A 20,662-nucleotide genomic window follows, 5' to 3' on the forward strand; every position below is an offset into this window, starting at 1 on the left:
AAGGGGTTAGTTAGAGTAGTAAGGGAACTCTAGGTTTAATCCTGAATCGACGATATGTCAAATATTAGGCTGTGGGTGAGTCGTGTGAAATCAAAGAAAAATATTCGTTTCATAGCCTACCTAGTAGGTAATATTTGAGGCCTGCCAGTAGCGTCGAAGCCTGGACTTTGTTACAAGTTGCCTAACTGTCGTGAACTGTGGTAACACCAAATCGATGGTTAAATAATAAGCTTGGTAAAAAGTAGACTGTAATAAAAATACATAAAAATAAATAGGTAAGTAGGTAAACAAACAAACTAAACTCCGTGGAATTCAATACCGTAACCTACCTGCAAAGACGGGGTGGGTCAACTAGAACATATTAAGTACTTACCTTTCAATACCTACATAATTCGCTACTTCTAAGTTGTTGTTATTATTTACTTACTTACAAATATAGGTAAATGTATGAGTTGTTATCCTTGAGATAAGTCGTATTTCTATGGTTGTTACAACTGACTATCACAGAAATCTTGAAATAGGGCGGTAGTTAGATAGGTAGAAGCATTTTACTAAACCACGTCGCAACCTTATTTGCCCTTCTAGGTCAGATCCCGTCTGATGAGATATTGCTATTTGCTGCACGAACAACGTTCGAATGCTTTTCCCGCTAGCCCAAGTTAGGTAGGTATGTACACAACGTCACAGTTTCTATGAATACTACAGAAGTTCGTAGTTCATATTAGGTACCTATTTGGTTGGTTGGTGGAAGATTTGTAATATCAATATTTTTAAATAGGTAGGTTATAGGTGCCTAAGTACCTAATAATGTTGTTGATATTTAGTAGGGAGGAACTAATAAGTATCCGTCTCTCATTGGCAGTAAAGACTAAAGAGATATCCGTTAAATTTATTTTCTCCAGGTTCATAGCGTAGGTTTCGCTTGACTCTGTAATGTAGGTACTCAATACCATCAAAAAGTTACCTTCAAGGACTATAATATACCTTCTAGTGTCGACTGGTGCCCAACTAACTAATTTAAATAAACACTAGGCGTAGGTAACTAGTGATAAAAAAGCCGGCCAAGTGCGAATCAGACTCGCGCACTGAGGGTTCCGTACTACAATCGTATTTTATCGACATTTTGCACGATAAATCAAAAACTACTTACAAGATCTCGTTCAAATCAATTTTCGGTAGAAGTTTGCATGCTCTTATAGACGGACAGACAGACATGGCTACGGAACCCTAAAAAGCGGTGACAACCTAGGAGGCCGATCGCTTAACCACTATAGTTAAGCGGTCGTTTTCGTAAATTAAGTATATCACTTTCTTTAACAGTGAAGGAAATCTGCAGGTCTGAGAGTTCTTCATATTATAATGTCCTCAAAAATGTGTCGTTTAGACTTTAGTCTGCCAATCCCCGCCCAATGCCACCCAGTGCCAATGGCCGCCCTGCTCATTCTAAGAGCATACCCGTGTTCAGAAGTGGGCTGAAGATGGGTCGATGATGATGATGAGTGTATATAGGTATCTAGTCCTAATACAAGATGTAGGCTGGGTAACTAGAGTTAGCTCGTGCTTTATGAAGGAAAGCGTGTAGATATAGGTTTTGAACCCGGTTACTCTGGTTTATACTGCAAGCAGTTGCACGTTTACGCCATTGTGTAAATTTCCTGTTGTCTAGCCAGTAGCCATGGAACATAAGAATGTGGAATGAATATAATATTGTTTGTATGTAACGCGATCTACCCAGCTCGGCCATGCGAGTTGCGAGTTGCGACACATACGGACGTATCGACACGTCTGGATTATAGATTGTTAATTCAATGCTATAAACAGAGATAATCACACCAATTGTTATAACAATGACATTGTGATTCTGCACTTCACGGTGCGACCTACAGGCACAGGCGCGGGGTGCGCACGGATCTGTGAAGGCTATAAAAATATGACTGTCCAAAAATATCGAGCGGATTACTGTTTGCTGTACATTGATAACTCAATAAGGTAATGTATTTTAGAATTCTATAGAATAGAGTAGAGGCATAGGAAGCGGTGATAACCGCGGTGATAGCCTAGTGGAGGGGATATTCGGGCGGTCCGGGGTTCGATACCGGGCATGCTTTCGGAGTTATGTGCGTTTTAAGCAATTAAATATAAATAAACATCACGTGGAAATCTGTATGTCTGAGAGTTCGCCATAATGTTCTCAAAAATGTGTCAAAGTCTGCCAATCCACACTAGACCAGTGTCACAGTCGGGATCTGCCAGTCAGTCTGGGGAACTATGGCCTAAGCCCTTTTCGTTCTGTGAGGAGACTCGTGCTCAGTAGTGGGCTGGCGATGGGTTAATCATGGTGATAAGATAGGTATATACTGCCTAATCTGCTATTATAAAAATAGAAGTCCCCCAGTCCATATGATGGGAAGTGCTCTGACCTCATTCCACCCTCCTTCTTCTTCAAGCGCACTGCACGCCACCGCAAGCAATTTCACCCTCAGCACCTGGATTCCTGGCGAACGTCGACTGCCCGTTGTACCAGATCCTTTTCCTTTTAAGATATTTTGTATTAGCCCCTGATATTTTCTTCTTTCACAATTTCTATCAAAGTAAAGTCACTTTGAGGCCCGAGGAGTAACCTGATCTAACGGCCCCCCTGAACTGATCCTAATAAGAATTATAAAGCGAAAATTACGAAGTACGTTGCCGCGTAGAAACCTATCAGGGGTACGGGACACGGGCTTAATGAAACGTCCATACCCCTTCCAAGTTAGCCCGCTTCCATTTTAAACTATGTAGTTTACATTTACTTACCACAGTTTTTTTTATCAGATACAAGTTAGCCCTTTACTGCAATCTCACCTGGTGATATTTGTGATGATGCAGTCTAAGATGGAGCGGGCTAACCTGGAAGCGGTATGAAAGTTTTTTTAAAACCTATGCCCTTTGGTTTCTACACGGCATCGTACCGGAACGCTAAATCGCTTGATGGCACGGCTTTGCCGGTAGGGTGGTAACTAGCCACGACCGAGGTCTCCCACCAGACCAGACCAGAAATTTAGAAATTATAAAATTCCAAATCCCTGCCAGGAATCGATCCCGGGACCTCCCACTAATAAGACCACAGTGCTTACCACTGCGCCAGGGAGGTCGTCAAAAAGGTGGTCACCTCAAAGGTGAGATCAGGCCGGAGATGAAAAGGCACCGGAGTACTACGAGCCTCGTAGCATTTCTGCAGGGGAAAGCTAGTTAGCAGAAAAAAAGGAAATTATTGTCCTCATGTCTTGTCCTTCCTCCATTTTGTCAGAGATACGTTATACGTAGGCGTACGGACTAACAACAAAACAATAGCTTTAGGTCACTGTACGCACAACGTGACTAGAAACTATTGCGGTCCGTTCGGTCAATATGCTTTCACCGCGAAAGAGCGTGCTGTCTGCTGTGAAGTTTGGCGATGCTTTGGCACGGATATGCTTTTTGAATGGTTTCGGCCTCGTGGTACGAATGGCGCTCAACTAACTAGGTACTATGGTGGGAAGTACACAGGGTTGCGGGCACATGAGTACTTAGATATTGTGTTGCGGGTGCGACAGTGTCGCGCAAATCTCGTTGGATCCGAGACGCGTGCAAAACGCGAAGACAATTCTCCACAAAAAGAATAGATAAAAATAACGGAATTATTGTATTTTTTAAAATTTTAAATTTTCAAATAAGTAGTAAATGTTTTCAGTAGGTATAATTAAGAGTGAAGTTAATTATAATTATTACGATAAGAACATATTTTTTATTTGTGGTGAGTGTGATTTAAAAATGTTTTCTTTTTATGATTCCTTCTGATTGGAAAATTAATCGACCAAATCTTTTTTTAAAATATTAAACAAGTAATATGCTTAATAAGTTCGGAATAAATTTAATTAAAACAACAAAAGTGGTCATTCAGAAAATGATATGCAACATGATAATTTTCTTCTAGAAGGGAAATCCATTGACGGGAATTCAGTGATTTTCAAATAAATATCACATTAAGCTCTAATAAGTGCGAAAATAAAACGTGTTAAGTAAATACACTAGGCACTAAACTTTCATACCTAAGAAAGAACAGTTGTACCTAAACGGTGCCATAATATTATCACATCATGATCAACCCAACACCGGCCTACTACCGAGAACGGGTGTCCTTTCGGACTGAGAAGGCTTTAGGCCATAATGCCGCACAGTTCCCATGACAAGAAGTAAGCACGACATAAAAAATATATTAAAAAAACCGCCCAAGTGCGTGGCGGGACTCGCGCAGTGTAGGGTTCCGTAGTCACAATTAACCTCGAAAAACAGATATGTGAACCGTACTTTGCCATGATAGTTTTCCTTTAAAATTGATTATATATAATACCTACTGCTATGGATTTTTCACGTTCCTATATACTACCATTTGGCTGATAGAGGCTGATTATAGCACTTTAAAATCGAAAAATGATGTTCCAACACACACAGTATTTTTACAGAAATCGTCCACTTTCAGTTTTTTTAGTATAGATAGATATAGATGCGAAAGTAATTCTGTTTGTCTGTCTGTTATTTACCTACTTATCTTTTCATAAGAGTCCCCGCAGACCACAAACTCGGTACAAAATGTATGTAAGTGCGCAAATTATAACGATTCCATCTTCATACTGATTAAGAAACCGACCAAACTATCGGTTGCGGGCATCAGGTAAATAAAATACAACAATTGGTTTAATCACAACAGTAGGAGATGATCGTAGGTATAGTAGGTAGTGGTCCGACCGCCGCGCGAGAAAACGTCTAACTATCGGCGATTTTCTCTCTCAAGAAACGCACAATAAATGTGCATTCCGTGTAAACGAAAGAAATGCATATATAAAAAGTTGCTCTCTAAAACTAGTATGTGTCGCTTGTCGCACTTGCACACTCGCTTATAGCCCGGCGACAAAACTGTAGAAACTACACACTTGCTTCCCGCTGATTGCCAACTCGTTTATAGTTTCGAGTTGTACTCGTTTCTCGTTCATCATCGGAGGTCGGACCACTGCCTAAACTATGAATTCAATTTGTATTTGGTTGTTTCAAATTTGAATAGGTACCTATAGTTATGAAACCTTTAAACCGCGGTGAGCGTGAGTTTGCGCAACGTTCGTAACGACTCCGACGCAATTGTTAGACCAACGTTTTCTCATCATTATTTTATTGTATATTTCCATATCATAAAACTGACGATTCAATCAACTGTTATTATAATAATATATCACGAATATTCATAATATTATTGTCATTTGTCCGTCATGTAATCTCCACATATTGAATTGTAAAATATAGTGTGGAAAGTGTAGGTAGCGTAGGCGATGTTTTTCTAAGGGAAAACTAAAGGTAGGATTTTCATCCAAAAACATAATTTACCTACTTAATAAATAGTATTGATTAGTTACAGCATAAAATAATTTGTACTTACCTGCTACTTAGTTAGTACTTTTGTTTCCGGGAGCTTTTCCGAACTTTCCCGAGATTTTCACCAGGGAAAGTGTCAAAATGAAACACGTATAGCCGATATTGAGGCTAGTTTAATAATGCAATCATAATGGGGTGACTTTCAAGACCTTAGAGCGGCTAGACGCTTACCATGCATTCGTGGAAGACCCCTCAATGGGCCAGAAATAACTAGGTGCAAAATATAGTAGGTTGGCAAAAACCAAAACCCTTCTCACCCGTGCTCTGTAGTGAGCCGGCGATGGGTTGATCATGATGATGATGATGACTTACTTAGTGGGTGGGTGGGTAGTACAAAATTATGATCAACTAGCTTATCGCGACTTCGTCCGCGTGGACTACACAAATTTCAATCCCGTAATTCACCCCCTTAGGGATTGAATTTTCAAAAATTCTTTCTCAGCAAATGCCTGCGTCATAATAGCTATCTGCATACCAAACTTCAGCCCAATCCATCCAGTAGTTTGAGCTGTGCGTTGATGGATCAGTCAGTCAGTCACCTTTTGCTTTTATATATTTAGATTAGTAATAAATATTTATAAGGTTGCCCATCTAGCATCCCATCATTCTCCACAAATTAGATCAACTTACACACATATTATAATTATGGTTTTCATTACTAAGTATTTCAAAAGTTTGATTGTTATTTTAAGTGCTCGCGCAATCCATAGTTATGACTTGTGAGTCCTTCTTAGAAATCTCTCTTTGTCTCAAGTCGGTCCCTCATAACTGAAGATCGTGATCATCGCCTTCCTGGCGAGTCAACATCTTGCGGTAAATGATGTACTTCCATCGGGCCCTGTATCTACCAGACTGCTTTCTCATAGTCTCTTGGCTTCTAACAGAATTTCCCAAATATTTAGGTGTAACATGGACATATAAACATTATAACAGGTTCTGGAATTACTGTAAAACTTGCAGTGGTGTCAAGTTAGCCCACAGGCCATGTTTTAAATAATTGTTCCGCCAACCAGTGTCGGCACTCGGCAGGTCAACCCGTGCTTCCTGTTACAGGTTACTATTAGATACTAGCAAATAGCAGTGCCAGCACGCACCATTCTGTTAATCATATGGAAAATACTTATAGCTGTAGAGACCTATCCATAGTAATATTATAAATGCGAAAGTGTGTCTGTCTTTCTGCTAGCTTTTCACGGCCCAACCGTTCAACCGATTCTGATGAAATTTGGTACAGAGTTAGCTTACATCCCGGGGAAGGACATAGGCTACTTTTTATCCCGGAAAATTAAAGAGTTCCCACGGGATTTTTAAAAACCTAAATCCACTCGGACAAAGTCGCGGGCATCATCTAGTAATAAATAAATTAAAACTGAAAATATAATTTTTCTTTCAGGTAAAAGAACATTTCCATGTATCAAGAAAATCAACTAGTGAGAATACATGCGGGGGATTGGATAACAAAACATTTTCCCACGTAGGACTCGCCCTTGTGTGGAAAAACAAATTTATTTTGAACTGCAGCAACTTAACACGGCGAAATGCAGTTCATACGCTCCTTCTTCAAAAGGATCACAGATGATCTCAAACAAAAGAAGCTTATGCCTCTTAAAATCCTATTTTTCGTTCACGCTTCAAGTGAGTATGATTTGGATTTACTTATTATACTTAGGTACTTATTGTTTTACCACCGTTGGCACACGTTGCCTTGAATATAGCAAAGGTTACTTAGTTATTTAAGTTTAACCGATTCTATGAACGCGCGTTTAATGCTTTAATGTTATTAGTTAAAACCTATACGTTGTTAGACATATTTTTAGAATTTCATCATCTTAACAAGTGGACTTATTATTGTATCTACTTAATACATTCCTATTGTGAGTAGTTACAAGATAACGAACAATTCGGGCATTTTGTTTTGCTCTACATGCAATTTTACTTTTATGTAGAGCAGGAAAAGTTTGCCTTCTTCTAACAAATGGATCGACATTAATTACCTAACCTAATCTTCACTAATTTACGTAATAATAATCAGGGGTGTACAAAATTGAGCTCCCACTAGGGCCACTAGATGGTTAGGATGTTCGACGAGAAAGCAAGCTGTAGGTAGGACTTAGGAGGAAGCAATATCCATACACAAATCGAGCATTGCTATGCTCAATATTGCGCGGTGGTTAACCGAACAAGAGTCCCAGAAGGGATCCCAGAATGACTTATAGTAAGTACTTAAACATTGGTATATTTTTAGCTTTATTCGTCTTGTACCCGTACCTCACAATACATATGCGAGAGCTTGGCATCAATGTGGAGGAGACGGCCATCATGTCTGCAGTGACTCCGGTCATCTCTATAGTGATGCCCCCACTCGCCGGCATGCTTGCTGACAAGATCGGAAACTTCAGGGTTAGTCAATAGGCATATTTACTTACGAGGTAGATACAACCACATAATAATAGTGGGTACCACAGAAGATAGACTTAGTACCTACTCCACATTTTTTAAATCGAAGTTTTTTTGCGGACTTTGGCAGGGGACAACCCTTCAAGGGTTGAATTTTTACTGACTACAGTCTAGACTCCAGAGAGTCCAACAAGCAAAATTCACTAGAATCTGACTTTAATGAGTTTATTTTATTAGCGTTTATTGAAATGTTTGGACCACTTTTGTAACTTAAACATAGGTACATAAGTAACATAGGCACATGTAACTTAAACATAGGCATTCATAATCTGTTATTCTTCAGAAATTGCTACATATTATATATAATAGAGTTAAGTGTACTTAACGAAAGATTTACTATAGGTAGTTTTTAATCAATTAAAAAGATGTCTTGATAGATATTTAGATGGAACCGAGTCCGGACCATCCATTCTACGTTCCAAAAGATCTAATTAATTGAAGCTTATCCACAATGATGACTGGATTTTGTCCAATTCTGATTACAATAGCCATTACCTTGTATTGTGTTCGTATGATGGCAACATGGCAATGTCGAATGTTGTCCTATGCACCAGCTGTACCGCTAGTACAGGTTGTTATAGTGTTTGCAAACGTAATTCGGCGTCGAGGTACCTAAACCTTTCCAGCTATATCTAGGTACAACTTGCGCCCTTAATAAAAAAATCCCTACATATATAAAAGTCGCCCGCCCCGCGGTATTGTCTTGTTTGATCGGCCTAATCTCAGAAACTACTTTGTATGGATTTTCATACTGCTTTCACCAAATATCAATTCACCAAATTCATAATAAGTAATTAAGGATTATCTAAGAAGGAAGGGTGTTAATGAACATTTTTCGAAATCAAGTTACCGGTATGATGATAATTGTGAATTTAGTCGGAAAAATCGTCACACGTGCGAAGCTGGGGCGGGTTGCTAGTTTGTAAAATAAAAGAAGCTTTAGCTCTGACATTAGATATATCTTCTATCAAAACTCATGAAACCATAAAAGTTTTCGAGATGTGAAAACTCATATTAGGGGTAGTACTGTTCTATCAGAGCGAGTCGAGAGTCTACGGACGACACGTTTGCGTCACCACACTGTCACGGAAGCGACTCTGACTTTTATTGGCGTATGCCTACATTGGCTATAGGGATCATTGCTTTTGTGTTCGGTACCATACACGGTAGGTACTTTATAACAATAGTAAGTAACTACATCAACTCGTAGTCTGCACGAGCAAATAATAGGCCTCTAGGTCATAACCAATTCTAATTCAACTATCATTTACTTAGTACAACTTAACTGTCTTTAATTGGTTAAACAGAGTTAAAAATACTACAAATGGTAGCCTTTGTTCTACAAAAATATTTTCAAAGAACTTGTTGCAGCTATTCTACTATTTTATTAACATTTTTGTATTATGTTAATAAAATTAGATCGCAATGATAATATTCAATTATATTGCGTAACGACACGTGTTAGGTGCGCAATTATTATTTTCCGCGTACCACGGTGTTTGCACATCGTCGTCCACGTCTTTATTCATGGCTGACATTGTTGGACAACTTCAATTGCCGCACAAAATGACGGTTCAATCGTTTACGCTGATCATTCTTCTTAAACGCTACATCCTGTAATTCTTTTAAGCCAATAACAAGCTTATTCAGATGCTGTTTTATTTTCCTGAATGTCACACTCACTGAACATGGTCACTGAATTAATTAATGGCTATAAAAAACTAAAAATAATTTTGCATTAAGTAAGTAGGTATATTCAAGTTATTTTGATACTTAATGATTTTAAAATTATGAATTCAGGGAGAAGTAATTTTTTCATATCAATAACAGTATTATAAATTAGAGTAGGTATAAGGTAATTAACTTCATCAGTGTTCTTCATGAAGTCTATAAATTAAGACTCCAAGTTGGGAGATTATTTTATTTATTATTTTTATTTTTTAGTATTACGCCCGGTGTTAAACATAAATCCATATAAAAGCCGAAAAGGAATATAGAAACTTACATACATTAAAATATTATTGTATTTATTTCAGAACGATTATAGGTACATTATTAGGTATCTACTAAAAGTAGCCCAAAGCCTCCAACCTGTTTATACAGTTTGACTGCAGGAATGGTTTCAGTCTGATGATATATACAAAAATGTAAATTTACATTTTCGTTTAAGTGTTTTCTTAATAATTAAGTAAGTATGTGCCATTTTGTGAACGTAAGCGATAATAATCACAACATTGTGCGTCACGAATAGAATATCATATACATACATAGATGTTATAACATGTTAATTTTTTTCTAGTTACTTTTAGCTCTATCCTCTGCGCTCGGCGGGGCGTCAGCGCTACTCCTGCTAGCCGTTCCAGTAGGGCGCATCACGGTGACTTTCCCCCCTGACGTTGACTTGCTCGCATCCTGTGACAGTGGCTCCCTACGACTGCAACAAGTTCGGGATCATCCTTGCAGCCCCCTTCATCCTTTTGCGTATTATGTCAACCTTACGTAAGTATTATGTCAATAAATGTATCTTGAGAAGGATTGTTTTTAATGTGTTGGATTATTATTTTTTAATAAAATTACATAGATTGCTGTTCAGTTTCATGTAACATTGTTTCAAAAGGCCTGAAAGATAAAAAAGTTAATAAAATAATTGAGATAAGAAAAACTGTTTAGGAATTTCTTAATTGCGTTAACGTGGCATATAATATTGTTTTCACAGAATGTTATCGTGCGGTTTTGTTTGCGAGTTACCACATGGAATTTCTTCAGGAGAAATAGAGGCTATTGTCCACGCAAACTCATACGACGTACATTTGAAATCACAAACTGAGTCACAGCGCCTTGTGTACCGCAACACGGTTTCCTCATTGTTAGCTCGGAAAGAAAGGCCGATAAGAGACCAGAGTACATCGCGTATTATGACTAATGATCCCTATTTTAACTCCACTGCGACTAAAGTTGCTGGTAATAGAATATTCTTTCCTTCGCCGCAACTGTATCAAATAGATTGTTTCCATGAAGGAAACAATGCCACATGTTTATTTGGAAAAAAGAACTACATCAATGACTCTATCGAAGAAATCAAAGAAATGAAGACGTTTCGTATTCGAATAACTCACGACGCTCAGAAAAATGCTGCGGAAGTTCGAAATTATTGGTTGAATGCTATATCTCTAAGTAATAATACAAAATTAGATGAAGACTATGAAGGAATTAATTCAACAGTGTGTAAAAACAATTTTGACGAGGTACGAGTATAATCCTTTGCGCTAATTTGGAACAGTTTTTTTTTAAATTCAATACAGCCACTCACGTCTTGACCACAATCACACGGTCTGATGGGAAGTAAAGTGTGACCTGAGATGGGCCGCGTTTTCCTAGAAGATGCATATTCACTCTTGTTTTAAAGATACTGGTATAGTAGGAAGCACAGATCGCGCAAGAGTATTCCTAACTCTAGCCATGCGTATGAGGAATGATGACGCAAAGCGTTTCGTGAGAGTGGATGGAATTTCAACGACATAAGAATCTCTGAAGTTTATTTCTTTATGTTGTGAAAAGGTTGCCTTTTTGAATATAAAGTTTTTCATCTTTATAGAGCTTGATATTCAACGGTACCTATATAAATTCTTTCGAGATACAATATGAACGTTTCCATCAGTACAAAAGGTATTTCTTCTTTAATGTTTAACTTTTTTCTACTTTGTGTGAGTTTGTGTTAGCAGATGTTAAATTTTATTTCAGGAAGTCGAGGGCGACACTGTCTGGGTAAACGCAGCGTCAAAGACTCTGACCAAGTGTTCGGTGGCTTGTGCAGCGATGGCACCTAGAAAAAGCCTTTGTGATAACCGGCAACAACAAATTGAGTTGGACCCTTCATTTACCTTCTGGGCTTACTTGGCTGTAAGTTAAAACAATAATTTTTATACTTAGTTATCTGTTATGTGCAGTTTCATATTAAGTATATCGTAAAAAGCTCAAGTTCACTCATCATCTTTTAACCTTTACTGTTACATTGTATTATTATGCCTACCCACGTGATAACCTACTAATATTTACCATACCTAACTACAGTGGAAACTCGATTAATCGGACTAATTGTTGTCGTTAGGGATCCAGATAATTGAATGTATGAAGAAAAGCGGGTTTTGTGCATTTTATGTAGTTCACTATAATAGTATTTTCAATTTTCAAAGTAAGATAACTATATCAAGTGGGATATCATATGAAAGGGCTTTGCCTGTACATTATAAAACAGATTTTTATTTATTTTTATTCATAATAGTTGTTGATTTATCGTACAAAATGGCGGAAAAAATACCCGAGTATGGAACCCACGGTGCGCGAGTCTGACTCGCACTTGGCCGAACAATTTTCGGTTGGTAGTCCAGATAATCGAGTTTCTACTGTATATCTAAAAAAACGTAAATTATGTACTTTTTAAATGTAGGTATGTTGTCAATTAATAAATCACCTTCAAAGTTTAAATAACTTTAAACTTTGAAGGTGATTTATTTGACAACATTATGAACGTGCTGATTTGTTGTATTTATCTTTCTTTCTTAAAAGTAACTGAAAGAGATGACAGCCTAGGCCCTAGAGCTTAAGATGTTGACCTCCTATTTGGGGGGTCGATCTCGGGCACATAATCTAACTTTTTGGAGTGGAAACCTGCATGCCTGAAAGTTCTCCATAATATTCTCAGTATGAAATCTGCCGATTCGCACTAGGCCAGTGTGGTAGACTATGCCCAAACTATTCTCATTCTGAGAGAATATCCGTGCTCAGAAGTGCGTCGGCGATGGGTTTATTATGATGATGGTGACTACTAAGTACCTGCTAACTAATAACAAGATACACACACAATGTTTCTTCTACCCATGACATCTTATAAGTTCTACAGGTCCTAGTCTAATCACAATGTAACGCATGAAAAATTTGGTAAAGTCACGTGAAGAAAACGTACCTATGCAGATTAGGAAGCGGATATCTTGATAGAAAGATTACCGGATAATCGTCACTAACTGCGTAATGGCGAACTTGATACTCAACGCTGCGGCCTGACCCATTGCCACTCTGTCCCCGTTCTATAGGTACTCCCTGCCGTGTGCGGTTTAACGAACTTTGATATATGTAATCTAGAGTTTTCTGGGTACTTTCAGTTTAATTTTTAAGCTTTATTTAGTAACTAGCTTACGCCCGCGACATTGACCGCGTGGACTACACAAATTTCAAACCCCTTATTTTTCTACTTAGGGGCAACTTTTTCCAAAAACCATGATATACGTTTTCTAAGTTTATAACAATAAGGGTAAATACACAACTTCACGATTCTGACTTTAAAACTGACAGATTTTCATATAAATTTCAAACCCCTATTTTGCCCCTTTAGGGGTTGAATTTTGAAAAATCCTTTCTTAGAGGATGCCTACGTCATAATAAATATCTGTATGCCAAATTTCAGCCCGATTCGTTTAGTAGTTAGAGCTGTGCGTTGATAGATCAGTCAGTTCACCTTTTCCTTTTATATAATATAACCACCAACCCGTGCTTTCGTGATTCCTTTCGTCAAAGGTTGCCTGGAAGAGATCGCTTTAGCGATAAGGCCGCCTTTGCATGCTACAGCTATTAGATTAAGATCCTGTATTGTGTTTTTTCAATGTTTACTTTGTGTTGTGTGCAATAAAGTGTAAATAAATAAATAAAAATAAATAAATAATATATAGATATATAGATATAGATTAAGTACCTATGTGTAAGTAGAGATTGTATTACAATCTCTACACAATCTCTACTCGCTGGTACAATATCGTCTAGCAACGCCTTGCAACACTTGGTATTGCCTAATTACGAGTAAGTATCCATAGATAATCTGACCTAGCAAACTTGGCTGGCGTCGATGTTAATAATTTTATTTGTAGGTACTTTCTCTTATATAATTTGTTGCGTACTTTGCGTGTCATTCGATATAATAAATCGTAGCTGTAGCCTGTAAGCTCACATAGAGCTTGAGTGGCTTAAGGCCGCACATGTCAGGTGTTTCATAATCGCATAGACGAGACGTGATAGATCACGTACCTAACCTTGTACCCGATGTATGAGAGCTTGCCTCGTCTGTGATTGTTTATATTTAGTTACGAGCATATATTATTGTAAGTTAATGATTTTACGAACAATTATTGTTCAGTATTCACTCGCATCATGGTAAACTGCATTTAAAAAAAGATCGAAGTCTTTTCTACTCTTAGGACGAGAGGCACAAGTACATGTACCTATTTTTACAAAATATATCTGGTACCCATGTACCTCCTAGACGTCGGCTAACTAAGGGCCCCGTTTGTTTTGTAATATTATAATATTTTCTATAATATTTTATTGTTAATAAAATATGTAACGATAAAGTTGTAAATTGAAAGTTGAAAATACTATTTGTTCATGAACACATTTTAATTTTTTTGTGATGTAACCACAAATTCGGCGGTGTTCCCATCCCACTAGATTTCAACGTCAACATGGGATTATTCATAGGGCCAATGAATTCCTGAAAAACTGGCAACGCATTTGTTCCTCTGGAGCTGGAAACTTCATGGGCGGCGACGCCTACTTGTTTGCTCGCTATTTTTATTTTAAAAAAAAGACACACTCTTATGCATTTATTAGTTGGTAATCATCATCATCATCATCATGATCATTCCATTACCAGGCCCACTACTGAGCACGGGTCTCCTCTCAGAGTGAGAAGAGTTATAGTATGCCACGCTGACCCAGTGCGGATTGGCAGACTTGCAGAACTCTCAGGCATGCAGATTTCCTCACGATGTTTTCCTTCACCGTTAAAGCAAGAAACGCACATAACTCCGAAAAGTTAGTGGTGCGTGCCCGGGATCGAGCCGATTAATACGGACGTACCTATTAACCACTAGGCTATCACCGCTATTATAAGTAATGGTATGGAACATTTTATTGCGAGATTTTATTGGTATTATGGAAAATTATATAGGCGTCAACGTGACATGATACCGTAATATTACTTCAATATAATTTGCCTCAGTACCTTTACTTACACCTACATAGGCGAGTATTTCACTATAGGTACGAAGGTGCTGCAATAATAATGACCATAATATATTGAATCTTGCAGGTTCGTGTATTCATCGGAATCATCGGCGGCACAGCGTTCGCCATGTTTGAAGGAGCAGTGATTTCGATCGTGAGGGATCAGAGGGCAGACTACGGCCTTCAGAGAGTGTATGGCAGCATAGGCGGCATGATTTCTTCGCCGCTCTCCGGATTACTTATTGATTATGCTAGTAGGGGGAAAGGCTATACAGATTTCAGGTTGGTACCTACCTATTTACCATGAAGTATGAACTATACTTAGATGGACATTTTTTCGTAGCTTTTATCACTTTGTTGTTTCGTTGTAACTTGTATTATAACTCATTTGCTGCCGCTCTTATCATAAAAATCCTAGATACTTATATAATAATATAAATTTATTTTATTGACTTTTTATTGAAAATCTCTATATATAAAAATGAATCGCTGAATGTGTTGCTGATCGCAAATCTCGAGAACAGCTGAACCGATTTCGCTAGTTCTTTTTTTTATAATAATCCTTGAAGTACGAGGATGGTGAAAATGAAAATGAAAAATGAAATGAAAAATGAAATGAAAATGAAATGAAAATATACAAATCATGACTGCGTAATTATTATTTTATTGACTTAGGTACCTATCTACTTATTTATTTTATGTCTTGTTAGTTGTGACTAATCTACAAGGAATCAAGGAGGGTAGAGGTAGAGCTCAGCGCGACCTTTCCCGATTCCGTAGCCACTTCGTTGTTCTTTTTTTCCTGACAAATAAATATATGAAACAAATCACAGAATATACAATAATATGTGAATGTTAAATACGCCTTGATTTTTGCGACGGCAAATCTGGCCTGCGCCGTCGTCGCCTCCTTCGCTACTTCTACCTGGTTGTAGTAAGCAATGCCCGCAATAGATTGATAGCACTGATAGATATGCGAAAAAATTAGATGACACGAAAGACATCAATGTTGAAGAGGTAATAAGTAGTCGAGACTAATGATAATATAGATAGAAGAATTAGGAATATACCATATAAAAGTCCCGCAAATTGCTAATGCACGTGGCCGCCATTTCTAGTGACGTCAGCACTAAACTGAAGTTTCGAGCTGATGGTATATTTTTATTTCAGCTGACGTCAAAATGACGTCATTTCGCTGTTAATTAGACATGGTTCCAGCGCAATAGCAATTTGCGGGACTTATACCTAATTTATTGTCATCCATCCGGAACCAGAGACATCAGATATCACGGGCTTGTAATACCCTAGATACAGTTACAAATGTATTATATTTAAAAACTAAGAACTTGTTTACATTTCAGGCCCGCTTTTTATCTGTATGCAGTTTTGAAAGTCCTCTCCGGTGTTTTGATGCTGAGTATTGATCTTGAGTTCAAGCAGCCCGCACAGAATCTGCTGGACGATGTTATTTCTGTGTTCCGAAATGTAGAAATTGTGGCGCTCTTTATTGCTTGCTTCCTTATGGGTAAGTTTTTTCATTCATTTTATTCATACCTAGTAACAGAATTGAATTCTATTTATGTATAGAAACTTCGTTAATCATTGCCTAGGTACGTATGTTGAATGTCATGTTCTCCCAGAGGTGCACATAGCTTATTAAGGTTGCGCTATCCCGCACAGCATTCAGCAAAACACTCGACCTCATTATTTCTTAGATTCTCATATTTTCCGTCTGAACTGTTTGTAGAGGAGGACCATATGCTTCCTTCTCTAAAGGTTGTGATCCCAGTGCTTGTGTCACTATGTTGTTATTCCTTAAATTTCCTTCGCATAATTCCAAAACCCCACTATTAGAGCAGTCCATCGATAGTGTAAAATGTAACAAAACTTTATACCTATTCAAAGTTCTTTAATTTTTAAATTATTGAAGTAACCAAAGTATTGGTACCTGTTGATCAGTGGCGTGCACTGTGTTTGAAGCCAGGGTAGGCATAAGTTAAGTAGGAACCTATTTACTGGCAGGTCATTACAACTGGGGTAAGCAGTGCATTTATGCCTCTATGACCTGCACGCCACTGCTGTTGATCCATCTATGCTATTTATTAATTCCAGGCACAGCGTGGGGCTACATCGAAAGTTTCCTATTCTGGTTGCTCCAAGACCTGGGAGCATCTCGCTCTCTGATGGGCATCACCATTACGGTGGGAGGAATCGCTGGCTTGCCTCTGTTGGTGCTATCTGGACCGATCATTAAAAAACTTGGCCATGCTAACGTTCTGTTCATCGGTTTCCTCTTTTATGCTATTAGACTTCTTGGTGAGTACATACCTATAACTGGACCATTATGAACGTGTGAACTGGGTCATAAATACGATCATAGATCGATCACGATCACGAGCTCTTTATAACCTGTTATCGACTAGGTATCTACAAATTCTTTTTTGATACTTACCTAGTCGATAACAGGTTATCGACCAGAGCATCATGTTCTAGTTCTATAAGACCTGCAAGAGTGAGCGAGAGGTCTGATATAAATGATTTATGAACCGGTTCGCACGTTCGTAATGACCCAATTATAGTTAAGAATTTGTTGTACCTACCTGTTATATTTTCCTAAAGTTACCTTCTGATAAACTACATATGGGTATTAATTTGGTTAATATACAAAACTGTTAAGCTAAACCTAATTTACAAGTCTAAAGTCATGAGGATCAGTCATTGATACAGACGATTATGACACTGAGACAGTGGCATGCTCTTCATACAGACAAAACTGTATAGTCCGCGACAGGTTGAGATAGCAATCAGGGTGGGGATGTTCCGCACAACACCCGGGCCGAGATACGCACCGTGTTATCAGTGGCGTGCATAGAGTTTGAAGCCAGGGTAGGCATTAGTTAGGTAGGAACCTGTTTACTGGCAGGTCATCATGAAAAATATGCATTGAGCTGTTAAAACTGGGTAAGCAGTGCATTTATGCCTCTATGACCTGCACGCCACTGCGTGTTATGGGGGGGAGGGCTGTGCGCGGCTGACGTGTGGTGGTGCAGGGCGACCCCCACCTGAGAATTGTAATTATTATTGTCTTGGAACATTTACAGGCTACTCGCTGATCTACAACCCGTGGCTGTGTCTGGTGTTCGAGGCGTTGGAGTCTGTGACGTCATCTCTGTCGTTCACAGCGGCCGTCACATACGCAGCGAGTCTGTCGTCCACCACCACTGACACCTCCGTACAAGGACTACTGGGAGGAATATACTACGGAGTCGGTGAGATCCTCTACTTCTTTTTCTATCCTGGTTCTTTTCCGCACTTATACATTATCCGTCCGTTGTACGAAAGGTAGCTGGTGTCCTGACAAATCAGTTCAGTCAGCCAAGCTCACACCAGAATTCAGCACTTATAGGCATTGTACATGAGACCTCTCCTGCAATACTCCGCCACCGGAATATTCCAGTCAGTCAAGTTTACTCCAGAATTCAAGCAACACACCAGGTTGGCGAGAAGAGTACCCCAACTTAACACTCTCATGATGCTTTTTAAAACGATCAAAAATGAAAAAAAGCGAACCAAAAGGAAGACTTTCTTTCTCTCTCCTAACGTTTTCATTATTCTAATAACCATTAAATTTAATACGTTCTTGCATAAGTAAATGAAGAATTTTTGATGTAGTTTCTCTAGTGGTAGTTAGGTAATTCCTTGTAAAGAAATTCGGGATTTGAAGACGAAATGAACTGATTTCCAGGTCGATACAATGAGTCTCGATCTAGAAGCATAATTAAAATTTTATCAAAATTGGTTTAGACATTTTTGGAAGTTCGAATAGCAATTTTTATTATTAATCCAAAAGTTTTTAATTTCAACGCTCTCTTTCCAGGCAAAGGTTCAGGCAGTCTTATCGGGGGTTATTTAATGAAATTCTTCGGAACAAGACCAACATATCAAATTTTCGCAGCTGCAATGTTTGTCACCGGCTGCCTCTACTACCTCTTTAATCAGTTTTACATTCGAAAGCGAACTAAACTTATCGACGAGAGCGACATCTGTAAAAAGAAGCCTTCGCTGGACATTGAAAGTCGTGACGCAAGTCATGAAGTTACAAAAAAGGAGACTGAAAAAATGAATACGCCGCTAGATGACGCCACTAAGACTGAAGTTAAGAATTGTGATACTGAAACAAATGACGACTCAAATAAGCCAAAAAGCCCAAAACTTCTAATTGTACCCGAAACTACAGATGGCAGTAGTGACTCTGGATTTGATAATCCTGCGTATAATGAAAACGATGGTGAAAATTCTGTTAATAATGACGTGAAAAAGAACGACAAACCTAGTGTTTGATAAGTATCATGTGATAAAGTATTATTTCAGGACTACAAATTAGCTTATTGAAATATCATAAGTGTAAAATATTGTATTTAAATCGTATGTTTGTATTTATTATTAAAGGACTTTATAAAGTCATAATAACTTATACTTTTATATTTTTCTAATACACCTAAATCCATAAATCGTAATAGAGTTAATCCTCGCGGTACAAAAACGAGTAGACAAATAATTAGACAAAAAAATATAATCAGTTATTCCAGTGAGCGTAATAACTACAAGCAGGTGGGTAATTGTTTGAATGGATTTCAATTTGCACGAGCGTTTATAAAAACCGGCGAAGTGCGAATCAGACTCGCGCATCGAGAGTTCCGTACGCGGGTTTTTTTGCGACATTTTCCACGATAAATCAAAAACTATTATGCATAAAAATAAATAAATATCTGTTTGAGAATATACCTATATGTAAAGCCCTTTCATATGATATAACATTTGGTATAGTTTTTGTGTGATGTAACCACAAATCGACGGTTTTCGGGTTCATTCTTTTAGTTGTTGTATACGACCTATCTAGATCACTCACGATCCCGATTCTAGGTCAACGGGAAGTACCCTATAAGTTTTTTTGACAGACACGACAAACAGACGGACAGACAGACAGACAACGCAGTGATCCTATAAGGGTTACTTTATTCCTTTTGAGTTACGGAACCCTAAAAACTACCTGGAGCTCGCGCGTTCAACCATACGTGGTTGTTAGTTTTTTTTTAATTCAATGTGTTTTCCGGTATAAAAAGCATTATTTGCCCAATTTTAGGCCTATTTGATCAAGATCGGCGCAGCAGTTCAGCTGTGAACTGTGAAAGTAACTCAAACTCAAATCATTTATTCAACAATTTTTGATTGTCAATTTTGGAATTTGTAAGATAATGATGCAATGCTGATAATTATTTAAACTTAACGTAAACTTAAAACTAAAACTACGAGGGTTCCAAACGCGCTCTGGTCTGAGAAGAAGCCCACAATAAACTCAGCTGGGTATTCTTTTTATTGTCACCATTTCATAATAACAGACGGATACAATATTGCTTTTATAATATTAGTAGGTACTATGTATGAATTGATGATGAATATAGGTAGATGCTAACTAAGGCTTTACGATAAATAAGACACTACAAATGCGAAAAATGCATTGACGTAAAAACCTATATTCATCATTACCCTCTTTTCGACATGTCTACCAAAATATGTGACACTTTCTACACAGACTTCGTGGCGAATGACATTGATTATCCCGCTAATAGTGTAAATTTTACTCAGACTTGGGTCATCTAAATCGTGCTTCAGGCGTTCTACATACCTACTGCAGTACCGCTATAAA

General features: G+C 38.1%; 1 protein-coding gene across 2 annotated transcripts; it reads left to right on the forward strand.

Moving 5' to 3' along the window:
- Positions 1–1,798: 1,798 nt before the first annotated feature.
- On the forward strand, positions 1,799–19,429 carry LOC117989993 (uncharacterized). 2 transcript variants are annotated; one of them, XM_069503051.1, is made up of 11 exons: positions 1,799–1,989; positions 6,839–7,080; positions 7,691–7,845; positions 10,202–10,401; positions 10,619–11,147; positions 11,644–11,802; positions 15,041–15,237; positions 16,317–16,480; positions 17,068–17,271; positions 18,057–18,224; positions 18,833–19,429. In XM_069503051.1, the coding sequence occupies exons 2-11, from the start codon at positions 6,984–6,986 to the stop codon at positions 19,294–19,296; spliced, it is 2,337 nt and encodes a 778-aa protein (XP_069359152.1). In that variant the 5' UTR covers positions 1,799–1,989; positions 6,839–6,983; the 3' UTR covers positions 19,297–19,429. The 2 variants fall into 2 exon arrangements, with proteins under 2 accessions (XP_069359152.1, XP_069359148.1); XM_069503047.1 differs by lacking the exon at positions 1,799–1,989 and adding an exon at positions 3,564–3,775.
- Positions 19,430–20,662: the final 1,233 nt, after the last annotated feature.

Source organism: Maniola hyperantus, chromosome 2, assembly GCF_902806685.2.
Source record: "Maniola hyperantus chromosome 2, iAphHyp1.2, whole genome shotgun sequence".
Lineage (NCBI taxonomy): Eukaryota > Metazoa > Arthropoda > Insecta > Lepidoptera > Nymphalidae > Maniola > Maniola hyperantus.

Coding starts and splice junctions, on each gene's coding strand:
- LOC117989993 (XM_069503051.1), top strand. CDS start 6,984: ATGCAGTTCATACGCTCCTTCTTCAAAAGGATCACAGATGATCTCAAA. Junction 10,402..10,618: donor GCGTATTATGTCAACCTTAC/GTAAGTATTATG, acceptor TTGTTTTCACAG/AATGTTATCGTGCGGTTTTG. Junction 15,238..16,316: donor AAAGGCTATACAGATTTCAG/GTTGGTACCTAC, acceptor TTTACATTTCAG/GCCCGCTTTTTATCTGTATG.